The 15,515-nt window shown below is 41.5% G+C and overlaps 1 protein-coding gene across 12 annotated transcripts in view; it reads right to left on the bottom strand.

The window, feature by feature from the left end:
- LOC141992114 (protocadherin alpha-C2-like) overlaps positions 1 to 15,515 on the bottom strand; it is a 333,092-nt gene that overhangs the window by 198,124 nt on the left and 119,453 nt on the right. The window contains exon 1 of one of the 12 annotated variants that reach the window (XM_074960790.1): positions 9,446 to 11,844. The exons of the other annotated variants lie outside the window; for them this stretch is intronic. Coding sequence (XP_074816891.1) covers positions 9,446 to 11,806 — 2,361 coding nt within the window. The 5' untranslated portion in view covers positions 11,807 to 11,844. Of the gene's footprint in view, positions 1 to 9,445; positions 11,845 to 15,515 lie in introns of those variants that run through there. 12 annotated transcript variants of the gene reach the window in all.

Raw genomic sequence — 15,515 nt, 5'->3', positions numbered from 1 at the left:
GCTTAAATTACTTAAATTGTGCATTGCCCTTGTGCTGGTTTTCCACAAGTGCCTAAATGTTTGTTTACATCAGTGCAGAGGATACATGGCATTCAGTAAATATGGGAGCTGGTTAATATTTATTCTTATTCTTATTATTTTGCCAGTTACCCACTGCCTTAACTGCAGATTATTATTCTACACAGAGTGAAGGAGATTTTTTCTGGACTTCTTCCTCATTCACAACCTTTTAAACTAGAGAAGAAACCAATTTAATTATTTAATTAAAGACTATTTTAATGAATATGCATATATGAGCACAGTTATCGATGTGTTAGAAACCTGAATGTTGGCATTTTCCGACTTTTGAGTGCTTCCTTTTGCAATCTTAGTGTTCTTCAACATTGTTTTTTAATGGAATTTTCTACGTTTTTCAAAAATAAAATTTGCAGAAACAAGTAACTTCCATTCTATTTTTCGGCAAAAATGAAATGCCTTGGCGTGTACAATATGTTCACTCTCTAAAACTAGGGCTTATCTGGAGTCTTGCCTCACACAATACATAGATTAACAGAACATATATAATGAGGTATAGCTACACCCCCATTACATATATAGCTTCAGATTTCACGTGGAATATGTTTGGGCTCCTTTACAGCCCGATCTTTATCTGCACACACTTTCGCAGATCACGTTACATAAACACTTGCATATTAAATTTTAAATTCCTCTTAACTTTCTTACACATGCACGCAGGGAGCCAGTAGAACATAAGTGATACCACCAGATAGTAAAATAGAATGTATCAGTTACATGCACACATTTACACAATGCGAACGGAACACCAGGAAATCGTTAGAAAGAAAGCAGCAACCAGTGTATACGGTCACAGTATGTTTCCCAATCTTTTTTAAAGTCAGCAAATCTCAAAAGCACTTCAACAGGTCACTGAAAAGCACATATGTCGTCCCCCCCCCTTAAGTTTAAAGTTTTTACAGATCACTTATTTAGGCACTAGAGCTGTTTTCAGAAATGCTACATATTTAAGGAAAATAATGCATTTTACTGTGTTTTCACATAAAAACAATCCATTTTAACTCTCTCAAAAGCTGATCTCTACTTTGACTAAACCTGCAATTTAAACTAAAAATGTAAAGGTTATAAGCAGATTTTGAGCAGGTTATAAGTAACTGGAAAAGGCCATTGAGAACGCAAATGTTTAGGCAACTTAACTACCAGTGTTTGTAAATACTTTGCTATATATATAATAATTATAGGCAATATCAGTAAAATAGTGGAACAATTTGAAGAATAATTTTGGTCTTGGGCTATGTTACTAGAACCAGAGGCTAAGGCAATATATAAACCTATTTTATATAGTGCCATTTTAAAAAAAGTATATTATTTGAGACAGTGACTCTTTCCCTTTTGCATTTTTGTATGCCCTATAATCTTGTGTATCCATGTGTGATTTGTTTTGCTTTATATTCGTCTATTAGAAGCTTGGGATGCACAAAGAAGGTGGGGAAAGACCCATTAAATGCTCAAATAATTCAGCACGTTAGAAAGGCTTCCCCAAGTTGAAGGTATTGGCACCAACTTTCATCCACTCTTGTTGACAGCAAAGACAGGACAGCTGGTCAACACCTCTTCCTAGTAGGAGACACCAGAGGAGACTGATAACTCCTCTCCCCCAGTGGAAGAAGTTTGTACAGTTGTCTATCTCCTCCTGGTGGATAGTTAGGGTATATATAGTCACTATGTCAGTAAATTTTTTTCGGTTGTTCCAGTCACATGCCAATAAAGTTATCACAAATACAGGATTAACTTCCAATGTGTACCATGCTTACTAACGGCACAAATTAAATCAGTTAAACTGTGTTTCAAAAAACCGTTAGAACTCACAGATGGCTACTACACACCAGGGCTTGCCCACAACATTTTGGCATCCGAGGCAGGGGCCAAAACTTTGAAAGATCTCAATTCTGCCTTCTTCCTGTTCTTCCTGTTCTACTCCTCTCATGGTACTGCTCTGCTACACATCCCAATAAAGGAGAATTAACAACTTAACATGCCTTGTTTAAACATTTTAAGTAACACTTAACTTTCAAACGCCTGAACAGCAAATGTAACTTTTCTTGTCTGCATAGTAAACACTGGCATTTTTATCTGTTTGAATAATCAAAGTGGTGCTTTCCATGCCTTCCTGGTTACAAAGATTTGAACAGCTTCCTGAAGGTCCACAGTCTGGGCCAGCTCATGCTCTATTGAGATGGTTGCAAGGCCGACCAGCCTCTCCTGTGTCATTGTGGAGCATAGATGTGTTTTTATTAACTTCAGCTTGGAGAAGCTGCATTCTCCACTGGCAACCACTACAGGAAGTGTTACAAGTATGCACAGAGCAACAAAAGCATTTGGAGTGAGGGTGGTCATCTTATTTGTCCACATATATTCCAGAGCAGCCCTTGGAGTTGATCCTGCTGAAATGTATCTTGAAAGGGCTTTCAGTTCACCACCTAAATCACTCGCATCAATATCATGCGTGCCATCATGTGTCAACACTGTCTCTAATGCCCTGCATCGCCGGTGTAGGTCTTCTTCGGGTATAGTGAGGAGTTTTGGAATATCATACAACATCCAAAATATACTGCTGTGTTCCTTGAGCTGCATGAAATGTTCTTCAACTGAATGTACTGCACAATCTAGCACCTGGTTAAAGAATTCAACTTTGAATTGTTGTTTGGGGTCTCTTATGGGATTATCCCGTGCCTTGGAATCAAAATGTCTTCTTCTTCGGTGACTCTTGTATTCTTGAATGGGTGGGAAAATAGCTTCAGTGTGAAGTTCCTCTGCCAACTTCTGTGCCCTCTTCACAACATTTTGAAATACCTCATCTGACCGGTAAGACTGTAGGTATGACTTTGCTTTGTCCAGTTGTTCCATTGCTCCAGATATATCAAGGTCAACACCTTGGAGTCTCTTGCTTACAACATTTATTTCAAACAGTATGTCATGCCACAACACTAAGCCACACAGAAATTTGAAGTTATGTATGTTTCTGGTGATTCCATTTCCCTCAGCAACTGTTCTCCCACGAACAGTTCCTGTCATAGCATTATCCTCCAAAATGGCAACTGTGGCATCATCTGTCTTCCCAATTTGGTGTTTGATAGGCTTTCTCGCCTCCACTTGACTTTCCCATTGTGTGGCACTCAGTGGTTTCAGTGTCAGAGAGGATGTTCCCAGATGTTGCTTCAAAATTTGCCATCAATGAGTTGATGCAGAGAAAAATATATAGATGCTTTGAATTATATTAAAAAATTCAGCAGCCTCACTAGAAGCTGATGCTGCATCACTAACCACCAAGTTCAATGAATGAGAACTGCATGGGACAAAAAAAGTTATAGGGTTTAGCTCTCGGATCCATGTCTTCCCTCCTCTGTTCTTTCCTCTCATGTTGGCACCATTATCGTAGCCCTGACCTCTCATGTCAGCTATCGCAATTCCCGTATCTTCCAGCTTTTTAAGAAGCACATTTGTCTTACCAGCTCCTGTAGTATCATCAATGTCAATAAATTCTAGAAAATGCTCTCTGACAGTCACCATTGCAGGCACATTTTCACTAGGTTCTGTTCTTGTTACAAAACACACCATTGAAGTCATTTGTTCCATATGACTGATGTCAGGTGTGTAGTCCAGAATAACACAGTAATATCTTGCTGACTTCAGATCTGCCACAATCTTCTGTTTGACTTTTGTTGCCAGTAACTGTATATCTCATTTTGAATTGTTTTTCCAAGGTAGTGGTGTGTGTACATTTCTTGGGTGGTGACTCTTCCTAGATGCTCCTGGAGTACAGCATCAAACTCAGCCGTCAGCTCCACAATTTTAAGGAAGTTTCCATTGCTGGGCACATACAGCTGACCTGAAGTGCCACGCAGTGCTAGGTTTTGGGTAGCACGCATTCTCACAATGGCAATGAGCCTTTTCAGAACATTTGGCCAGTAAAGAGACTCTGATGCAATCTTCTCTTGATGCTGATCATCTATGGTGGCCTTTAACCTCAGTCTCCTCTCAAGCTCTTTCCACCTATGGAATGCTCTCTGGTGATTTGCTGCCTTCTCATGGCATGCCAGATTTCTAGCCAGATTCTTCCAGTCCTTTGTTCCTGGAGAACCCAATGTGGCTGGAACATTAGACTGGAAGAGTTTGCAACAAAAACAGCATGCAACATTGTGGGTTTTTGAGTACATAAGCCATGGCCTCTCCACCTTGTCACCATTGGGGATTTCACGCCAGTAATGTGTTGGATGGAAACTTCTATCTTCACTGTCTTTGGGGAACATGAAGTTTTTCACTTGCTGTGGCCCATGCAGCACAAGGAACTCCCTCAGGCTACTGCTCAAGTGGGTCCATAGTCCTGGATCATCTAGACTTAAGGAACTAAACTCAGCAGCAGCTGTTTCTTGCGCCTCCACCACACTCTTCTTTGATCTACACTTTTCTTCAGAAATGTGCATGGTTACATCCATTAGAGATGGAGATATGGACGCTGCAGTAGCTGCCAGGTCACCTGCATTCTGACTAACTGGAAGATCAGGCATCTCCTCACCATTCACATCCTCACCTGGGCTGGAAGGCTCACCATGAACATTTGTGTCTATGTATCTCAGGAGAGCTCCTTCCTGCTTAGACAGAAAGCTTCCTTTGCTTGCTTGCTTTTTCTGAATGCTGCCCCAGAGGCGCATTTTCTTCTTTCACTCATGACTGCTGTTCTGTGCCAGCTATAGTGGCTCTCAACACTCAATTGAAGGGGACAAAGAAGCAGGCTGGTAGGAGGACCTGAGTGAGGGACGATATCAGCATATTAAAGGCCTAACCGGCTCCTACTACTTCAGTTGACTGCCTGTTCTCCTCAAGAGGGTTCAGGGAAGCAGCAGGAAACAGGAAGCTCCCTGAGAAGCTGGGGTTAATCAGTCCAGGCTCCTGGGGGTGCTAGAGAGGTAATAAGAGACTCCTCCTCCTCTCTCTCTCCCTGCAGCTCTTGCTGCTTTCTGTTATTCCCTCTCACCTTTTCTCCTGCCTGCCTGTTATGTCTCTTGTGCCCTCCTTCCTCCAGCACAGCACTCCACCATCTCTGTGCATCTAGAGCAGAGAGAATACATATGCACCAGCAACAGACACAATTTTCTACACTCTGGGTCCTAATGGCGACCCCCCCCCCCCAGCCCCAGTCTGGCACCTGAGACGGTCACCTCAGTTTGCCTCATGGTCAGGCCAGCCCTGCTACACACACCCAAAAAAATGTTCCCTGCATCCAAAGGAAAAAAATAACAGGATAAATATATTAAGATGATCTCTTTACTATTTTTATTTATTTTCTAACATCGTATCTTCTCCACTTTGTAATTCTGTTCCATTTACTAGGAAAAACAGAATACATTCTGTAACTGTTTCCCAAAACAACTCTTAGTTCTCTGAGCACAGGATCTCTCTCTCTTAGTAGTTAGAAATGGAGATATAAAAATAAGCTGCCATAATTCTTTTTTAAAGCTTGTAAAACCACTGCATTGTTTCCTATGTTCCAGAATCCATTACTATTGAAAAAGAAACCAAAATGGAATCTGAAAACCAAAAGCTGGAAATGACTCATAGAAAGGAAGTACTTATATGGGTTATAATGCATCACAAATCTAAATAACCATTGTTAATTTTAAATAAAATCCAAAAGAAGCAGTTCATAATAATGAACAGTATTTTGTAAAAAGAAAAGGAGTACTTGTGGCACCTTAGAGACTAACCAATTTATCTGAGCATGAGCTTTCGTGAGCTACAGCTCACTTCATCGGATGCATACTGTGGAAACTGCAGAAGACATTATATACACAGAGACCATGAAACAATACCTCCTCCCACCCCACTCTCCTGCTGGTAATAGCTTATCTAAAGTGATCATCAAGTTGGGCCATTTCCTGCACATATCCAGGTTCTGGGGGTGAGAGAACCTGGATTTGTGCAGGAAATGGCCCACCTTGATTATCATACACATTGTGAAGAGAGTGGTCACTTTGGATGGGCTATTACCAGCAGGAGAGTGAGTTTGTGTGTGTGTGGGGGGGGGGGGGGCGGAGGGTGAGAAAACCTGGATTTGTGCTGGAAATGGCCCAACTTGATGATCACTTTAGATAAGCTATTACCAGCAGGAGAGTGGGGTGGGAGGAGGTATTGTTTCATGGTCTCTGTGTATATAATGTCTTCTGCAGTTTCCACAGTATGCATCCGATGAAGTGAGCTGTAGCTCACGAAAGCTCATGCTCAAATAAATTGGTTAGTCTCTAAGGTGCCACAAGTACTCCTTTTCTTTTTGCGAATACAGACTAACACGGCTGTTACTCTGAAACCAGTATTTTGTAAGATTCTTGAAGATACACACTCATTCAGTTATCTACTTGTGAACTATCAGGAAAAGGAGAACTTCCAAGTAATAAAATCCATTTAAAAGCTGATAACACAGTGGTAAACAAAAAACTGATCTATTATAAAATCTGTAATAAATAACATAAAATAGGGCTGTCAAGCAATTTAAAAAATTAATTGTAATTAATTGCACTGTTAAACAATAATAGAATACCATTTATTTAAATATTTTTGGATGTTTTCTACATTTTCAAATATATTGATTTCAATTAAAACACAGAATACAAAGTGTACAGCGCTCACTTTATTTTTTTTATTACAAGTACTTGCACTCTAAAAAAACAAAAGAAATAGTATTTTTCAATTCACCTAATATAACTACTGTAGTGCAATCTCTTTATCATGAAAGTTGAACTTACAAATGTAGAATTATGTACAAAAAAACTGCATTCAAAAATAAAACAATGTAAAATTTTAGAGCCTGCAAGTCCACTCAGTCCTACTTTTTGTTCAGTCAATAGCTCAGACAAACAAGTTTGTTTACATTTTCAGGAAATAATGCTGCCCGCTTCTTGTTTACAATGTCACCTGAAAGTGAGAACAGGCATTCGCATGGCATGTTGTAACCGGCGTCGCAAGATATTAACATGCCAGATGCACTAAAGATTCATATGTCTCCACCTTCAACCACTATTCCAGAAGACATGCGTCCATGCTGATAATGGGGTTCTGCTCAATAACAATCCAAAGCAGTGCAGACCAATGCATATTCATTTTCATCATCTGAGTCAGATGCCACCAGCAGAAGGTTGATTTTCTTTTTTGGTGGTTCAGGTTCTGTAGTTTCCGCATCAGAGGGTGGCTCTTTTAAGGCTTTTGAAAGCATGCTCCACATCTCATTCCTCTCAGATTTTAGAAGGCACTTCAGATTCTTAAACCTTGGGTGGAATGCTGTAGCTAATTTGAGAAATCTCACATTGGTACCTTCTTTGCTTTTTATCGAATCTGCAGTGAAAGTGTTCTTAAAATGAACATGTGCTGGGTCATCATCCAAGACTGCTATAACATGAAATATATGCCAAAATGTGGGTAAAACAGAGCAGGGAACATACAATTATCCCCCAAGGAGTTTAGTCACAAATTTAATTAATGCATTATTTTTTTAATGGGCATCATCAGCATGGAAGCATAACCTCTGGAATGGTGGCCGAAGCATGAAGGGGCATATGAATGTTTAGCATATCTGGCACGTAAATACCTTGCAATGGCAGCTACAAAAATGTCATGCAAATGCCTGTTCTCACTTTCTGGTAACATTGTAAATAAGAAGAGGGCAGCATTATTTCCTGTAAATGTAAACAAACTTGTTTGACTTAACAATTGGCTGAACAAGAAGTAGGACTGAGTGGACTTGTAGGCTCTGAAGTTTTACATTGTTTTGTTTTCGAATGCAGTTATGTAACAAAAAAATCTACATTTGTAAGTTGCACTTTCACAACAAAGGTTGCACTATGGTACTTGTATGAGGTGAATTGAAAAATACTATTTCTTTTGTTTATCATTTTTACAGTACAATCATTTGTAATAAAAAATAATATACACTTTGATTTCAATTACAACACAGAATACAATATATATGAAAATGTAGAAAAACATCAAAATATTTAATAAATTTCAATTGGTATTCTATTGTTTAACAGTGCAATTTAAAGTGCTATTAATCACGATTAATTTTTTTGAGTTAATCATATGAGTTAACTGTGATTAATCAATAGCCCTAAAATAAAAGCCTATAAATTTCTGATAATAGGTACACCCAGGTATTCCTCACTAAGATGTTTCTACTGCTGTATCCTGAAACCATAAACAATACTGTAGAAACAGAAATTTTTAAAATATGGTTATATCATGACATTAATTTGGATGCTTCCCTAGATTCTCTGGAATCTTGTAAGAGATGTCATATACTAAAGTGCTTTAGGTTGATAGTCTAGGAAAGAACAGCATAAAAACGAAAAAAAATTCGTAAAACACGTCTGAACTGCATTTAAAAGAGAACAAATAACATATAATAAGCAGGAGAGAAAATGATAAGGGACAAATGGAATAATAAAATTTGGGAGGAAATCCAAAGAAAGGAAAGATGCTTTTCTAGGCAAGAAGCAAGACTGGCAACCAGGAGCTCTTCACTGTGTTTCTGGATCTGTTGCAAACCTTCTGTAACCTTGGACATGTCACTTCACTGCTCTGGTTCTCAGTTTCCCCACAGAAGGAAGGGGATAATTACAGATAAATTGCGGTGGCATGGTGAGGAGTAACTCAGAGCCAGCACCCAGACTGTTCACCAGTCATGTCCCACTTCAACCCAATTTTGAAGGCTTAGGACTCAGTTATAATAGGTTTTCAGTGTGAATAAAGGTGGAATAAAGCGTTACATCTTTACTCATCCTAATGCTTTAACATGTTTTGGCTTCTTCAAATGGAACGTATTAAACCATTGCAAAGTATTGTTCTTCACGGTGTCGTCATCATCAATGGAAACTATCAGTCAAGAAGCATATAACGAGCCATCTCTAATAACAAAAATTATAAGGAAGTAATTCTTGGAGGAATACTCCCCAGACAAAGAACACGGATGCTACCACCAGATCATGGCTATTTATTTCTTCTTCATAAAAAAAGTGTTTCTCATGGAATTAATAGGCAGACGGTACTACTAAAAAAAAGAGCAAACTATAGCCAATAAAATTGCAAATTTATATGTATAATATTATATCCTTTGGCTTGTATCCATTCAAACTGACATATCTCGAATTTCATTTGAATGCTACTAAAAACTATTTATGTTTCAAAAACTGTATCCGAAGTAACCACCCAAAAGCAACACACAGAAAGCTGGATCGCTAAAAAGATTCATTATTCGTCATTCAAACGTGCATTTTTAAAAAATATATAAACCCATTAGTGAATCACTACGAACTACTTAACAATAATCTTCAGTGAGACACAGGAAACAATGCATTGTGGAGGGAAATATTATTTAACCAACCGTGCCGCATAGCTTGGGCGTCTCCTTCTCCCCGTTCTCTGCAAAGTTAGGAAAGTTGGGGCTGAAAACCATCAGGTCATTCTTGGCGGTGCCTTCCCCGACACACAGGTTCCGGCTCTGGCGCTGCGAATAGGACCAACTCCCCACCTCGCTCGAGCACACCACGGTGGCTTTCCCAGGACCGCACATCACTTCCGGACCCGGGTGGCACCTCAAGGCAACGTACACGACAATCACCAGCACAAACAGCCCGGACACCGAGCAAATGGCGATCATTAAAGACACGTTCATGTCAACCAAGGGCCCTTCGCTCCCGACCCTTTGCCTCGAGTCCCATTTCACAGCCTGCGGACTCTCCACCAGGGACAGGCTGACCGTGGCTGTCGCTGACAGCGCCGGCTCCCCATGGTCCTTCACCAGGATCACGAGTCTCTGGCTGGGGCCGTCCGCCTCCTCCAAGGCCCGCGTGGTGCTGATCTCCCCGCTGTACACACCCACCCGGAAAGGCCCCGCAGCCCGGGCCTCCTGCACTTCGTAGCGAAGCCACGCGTTGTAGCCGGAATCCGCATCCACCGCTCGGACCTTGCCCACCACGTGCCCTGCGCCGGCCGACAGCGGAACCAGCTCGGGCCCTGGCGAGCCGCGGCCGGAGCCAGGCGCGGACACTGCCGGCGCGTTGTCATTTTCATCCAGGACGAAGAGCTGCACAGTCACGTTCCCGCACAAGGAGGGGAACCCGGCGTCCCGCGCGCTCACCTGGAACTGCAGCACTTGCAGCTCCTCGTAGTCAAAGGGCTGCAGCCCATAGATGTCCCCGCTCTCCGAGTGCACCGAGATGTAGCTGGACACGGGCTGCTGCTCTCCCACACTGCGCTCCACCACCGAGTAGCTCACAAAGGCGTTTTCCCGCAGGTCCGGGTCCGACGCCGACACGCTCAAGAGATGGGCCCCGGCACGGTTGTTTTCCTTCACAAACACCGTGTACACGGCCTGAGGGAAAGCAGGGGCGTTATCGTTCACATCCGCGATCGGCACCAAAATGCTGCTGCTGGCCGAGAGAGACGGGGCCCCTTCGTCTCTGGCTGTCACCAGGATCTTATATTCAGACACTCGCTCCCGATCCACGGCCTCCGCCAGCACCAGCGAGTGATAATTCTTAAAGGTGGAGACGAGCTGAAAGGGCAGGTCCGGGGGGATGGAGCAGGTGACTTTGCCGTTGTCTCCCGAGTCCCGGTCGGAGACGCTAATAAGAGCCACCACTGTCCCCGGGGGGGCGTCCTCCGGCAACGGCAGGAAAAGGGAAGTCACAGAGAGCTTAGGGGCGTTATCGTTCTCGTCTAAAATGTCTATCATAACTTTACAGTGTCCCACTAACGGGGGATTCCCTTTATCCTTTGCCTCAACTTGAATTTCAAACAGATTAATATCTTCAAAATCTATATTTCCTTTAACCCTGATTTCTCCAGTATTTTGTTCTATCCTGAAAACTTTTCTTATGTTTTGAGGAATATGACTGGTAAACGAATAGGAAATATTCTTATTAATGCCCTCATCCATGTCAGTGGCGTTGAGTTTTATGACTAAAGTCACGTTAGCTGCATTTTCCAATAATTTGATTTGATAAACGGATTGATTAAATATGGGCGCGTTGTCATTGGCATCCAGCACAGTGATCACCAGCTGAACTGCGCCGGTGAGCTCCGGTTTGCCCCCATCAATAGCGGTGAGCAATAAATGATGCGCAGGGATGTCCTCTCTATCAAGAGGTTTCTTTAACACAAGCACCAAAGATTTACTTTTCTCCTTCGTTTTCTCCTCTACAATGAAATTTTCGCTTGGGCTGAGTTTATAGGTTAGCAGCGAGTTTGTACCAATATCTGCGTCAGACGCGCCCTCTAGTGGGAAACGCGAACCTGGAAGCGTCAGTGATTCTGCTATACTCAGGTTTTGTTCGTTTACCGAGAAAACAGGAGCATTGTCATTTATATCCTGTATCTCCACTTCCACGTGAAATATCCTCAGGGGTTTGTCCACTATCACCTCCAGGTCAATGGCGCACAGGGGGCTCTGGCCGCACACCTCTTCCCTGTCTACTGGCGACTTAACAAACAAAACGCCGCTCTGCAAATTTACCTCAAAATAGTCTCCCCTGCCTTTGGAGACCATCCGGAACATCCGAGACACCAGCTCCGACACCTCCAGCCCCAGGTCCTGGGCCAGGCGGCCCACAAAGGTGCCGTGTTTGGATTCCTCCGGCAGGGAATAACGGACCTGGCCGCTGCCCACCTCCCAGGCCGTGTGTAGCAGAACCAGCCGCAGCAGCTGCCCGGTTACCAGGGAGTCTCGCCGGAGAAGAGCCATCGCGGACGCGGGGTGCGGGTTTATAACTCAGTTTTTTAACTGAGCGAACGGCAGAGTCCAGTGAATGAGGGGGGTGAGAGACCTTTGAAAACAGTTTATTTAATCCACTCCTCTCACATCCGGGAGCCCTCCTGACGCGTTGACAGGCAGGGTTTTCCAGTCTTCTGTGGGAGGAGCTGTGTGTTTCTTTCCTGTTGAAAAGTCTCTTTAGACATCAGCGACACCTTGTGACAGAATGTGTAAACACAACAGTGAAGATTTTTCCCCATATATCTTTTACCTTAATCAGGACTTCCTTTCATCTTTCACTATTCTGCTAACAAAATTTCTTTACTGAATTTTTACTTATTTTACATCAATGCATTGGGCAGTGAGATAGATTTTCATTGTTTTGGGAATGACTAATAACTGATTGTTTACTCTGTAAATTTTTATATTCTTATAATAATATTTACATTTTCTTACCTCCCAGTCAGATACATAAGTAAATCAACTGTTAAACTTAATTTTGAAACCACAATTTTAAAAAGAATATTTCTTCTGCCAATTTCACTCCAACAGGTCCTCTACTGGTTCCATAATCTCACATATTTATCATGGGGGAAATATTTGTTAGTAAATGGAGAAGTCAGAAATTCACTCCCATCCTTAACCAGCATCATAGTTCTGTGAGATATTAACTATGAGAGTTGACTTAATATTTACAAGATAGATACCAGGACAACACTGTCCGTTCCTCACTGATTAAAACTATAAAAAAGGAAGGAAGGAAAGAGTGGAGGGGAGAAAGGTGCAGGAAAAGGAGAGGGAGATGTATCAGGACATAATGGGTCTTCTCCAGCAGCAAACACAGATGCTGCAGACTCCTGGGGACCTATATATTCAACAATCCCAGGCTTGCCTCCCAGTGCAGTCCATGGAGAACTCCATTACAGCACCTTCCTACATCCCCTGAACATTCCACAGGACACCACTCGCTGCTACTCTACCCCTACCACTCCATCCTGGGGGACATTAAAGACAATCAGAGCTTCACATACACTGATCCGTGAAAGCCACAGTTGGTGTATGTGTAACTAAAGTGGACACAAATGTTCTTGCCCTTTCAAAAGTGCTGTTCTCTGAATTTATTGTTTTATCATGTTTTTAAAGTATTTGTTTTAAATTTGCACAGAGTTTTTCACTGATTTTGTTACTGAATAAAATTATATTATTTGGAACATTATTCTCCTTTATTAGTTCACAACATGCATGCGAGTGCTGAGCAGTTCTGAGAGCAACCAATTACCTGTTCCTATATAGTGTCATAAAACTCAGAGGATCAGTCACAAACTAAATTAATAGGTGCATCAACAATGTTATGTTCCTACATGTACAGCAATCACCACACAATTCCTACCAGGCCACAAAAGAGCAGTGCCAGGTAGAGCACACTACAACAACACACACTATTCTGGCTCATTGTTAAAGCATCCCTGAGCCATATAACTCTATGTTGAGCTCTTCTAATAGCCTTTGTCTCTGGCTGTTCAAATTCAGCAGACAGCTATCTCTGCTCTCCACCTGGTGGAAACTTTCCCCCCTTGGCTTCACAGATATTATGCAGGACACAGCAGGCAGCTATAACCATTGGTATATTTTTCTCAGTGAGACCCAGTCTTGTGAGTAAACAACACAGCGACCCTTCCAATGACCAAAACTACATTCAACTGTCAGTCAGTGAAAAATATCTGGCTTCCAGTCCCCTCCCCATTTTAATTAGGATCCTATTAGCTCAGATACCTCAGCTGATCTCAGTGGAGCAGACAGGCAATCTGACTTCACTTCTGATTGTACGAGGAGAGAGGCAGTCCCTGAGATACATAAGAAACTAAATATTTAGACCTTAATATGCTACATTCAACAACCTAAATTGCACACAGACTTAAGCTGCAAAGTGCAAACTAATACAATTTATGCAGAATGAGTATAATACACGCTCTGTGAGAAGCACCATCAAGCAGGCAGCCATGTTCTGCAATAACTGATATTTCTGTGTATTTCAGATGTTACCCAATGTAGAAAGAATTGCAGGAATCCAATATGGAAACGACAAAAGCATGGATTATTGTGATGAAGACCACATCCAAAATAAAAGGGTGCAACTTCCTGGCCAAGGATAAATGGCAAAACCCACTCTGAGCCACTGCTATCTAGATTTCTAGAAGCACCTGAAGATTCCACAGAAACTGTGGACTAAACCATTCTATAGAAACTAAAATCTATGACTCACAGAAACAAAAAATGATCCAACACTCTAGTCTTAGAAAAAGGACACTACTTCTGCCATTTCTTCCAATTATTTCTCCCATCCAACCAGAATAATCTGAATGTTACCCAAGCATTAGAACACCTAGCAACTAAACCATCTGAAGACACACACAGGTGAAACTGCCTCACTATGTTCCCTAACAGCTTTGTGTACACATTGAAAAGGAGGGATACAAATAATAATCCACATGAGTCCCCTTGGGCTGATAAGAAACCACCCAATGCAAAATCCTTTCACAGAAAAAGGAATTAAGTCAACCAAATCCAACTCTCTCTCCAACCTGGCCAGTGTTAACAGCCATGTCAATTATCTTATTGTCAAGATTTTCAAAGGCAGCTGATAGAATTGTCTAAAATAATCAACATGGACACTTGATCTTCATCCATTGCTGGAGAGGACTTATATACAAGATCAATACAGTATCTTTACCATACCCAACTCTAAAGCTATACTTATTGGGGGGGCCAAGAAAATCTGGATCACAGGAACATAAAAAATGTAATTCTGGATCAGACCTGTCTAGTATCCTGTCTCTGACAGGGCCAATAACAAATGCTTCAGAGAAAACTGAAAGAAACCAGACAATAGGAAGAGATGGGATAACTTGTCCTCCATAAATTTATCATCTTAATCCCTAACCTTAGAAATTATCTTAAACCCTGAAGCAGGAGATTTTATATGTCTTCAAAAACTTTTTAACATTAACTATTATTATTCTGATTATTTTTGTTATCTGCCTTGAAGTCCAATCCATCTTTGTGTCTTGCTAAATTCTTGGCCTCAACAACATCCTGTAGCAACAAGTCTCACAGTCTAATAACACACTGAGTGAAAAAGTATTTCCATTACTCCTAGGAGAATTCTGTGCCAAAAAATTAAAAATTCTGCACCAAAACATTAAAAATTCTGTGCACAATACTTTAAAATTCTGCATATTTTATTTGTCAAAATAACACAATATAATCATGCCAATTTCAATTATTGTGGTAATTCATTTCAAAATATCTGACAGCAAGAATGTCTGTAACAATACAGACAAAAAAAGATTCTGGTAATTTCTTTTTGACAAATAGATTCCTTACTTTGCATATTAATACAGAACTTTAAGTAATTCATTTAAATTACAGTACAGAACTGTATCTCCTGCACCTGTCAGAAGCAGTGCAAAGGCTTGGGGGAGTCAGGGGTAACAGAGAAGCTGAGGAAGAGGGAAGGAGCCTGGAGGGTTGTTGGGTGTAGGTGGGAAAAATATGGAATATGGTTTTGGGGGGGGGGGGAAGAGGCGGGATTGTTAGGGAGTTGGTGAGCTTCCCCCATGCAGACGCTGGCTGATACTAAATCTCTCCCATTCAGTCAGGCACATTTGCCACTGTCCCTACACCCTCATGGGTCTCTGCA

Source organism: Natator depressus, chromosome 8, assembly GCF_965152275.1.
Source record: "Natator depressus isolate rNatDep1 chromosome 8, rNatDep2.hap1, whole genome shotgun sequence".
Taxonomy (NCBI): Eukaryota; Metazoa; Chordata; order Testudines; family Cheloniidae; genus Natator; species Natator depressus.
This window is presented reverse-complemented; position numbering and strand designations above follow the sequence as displayed.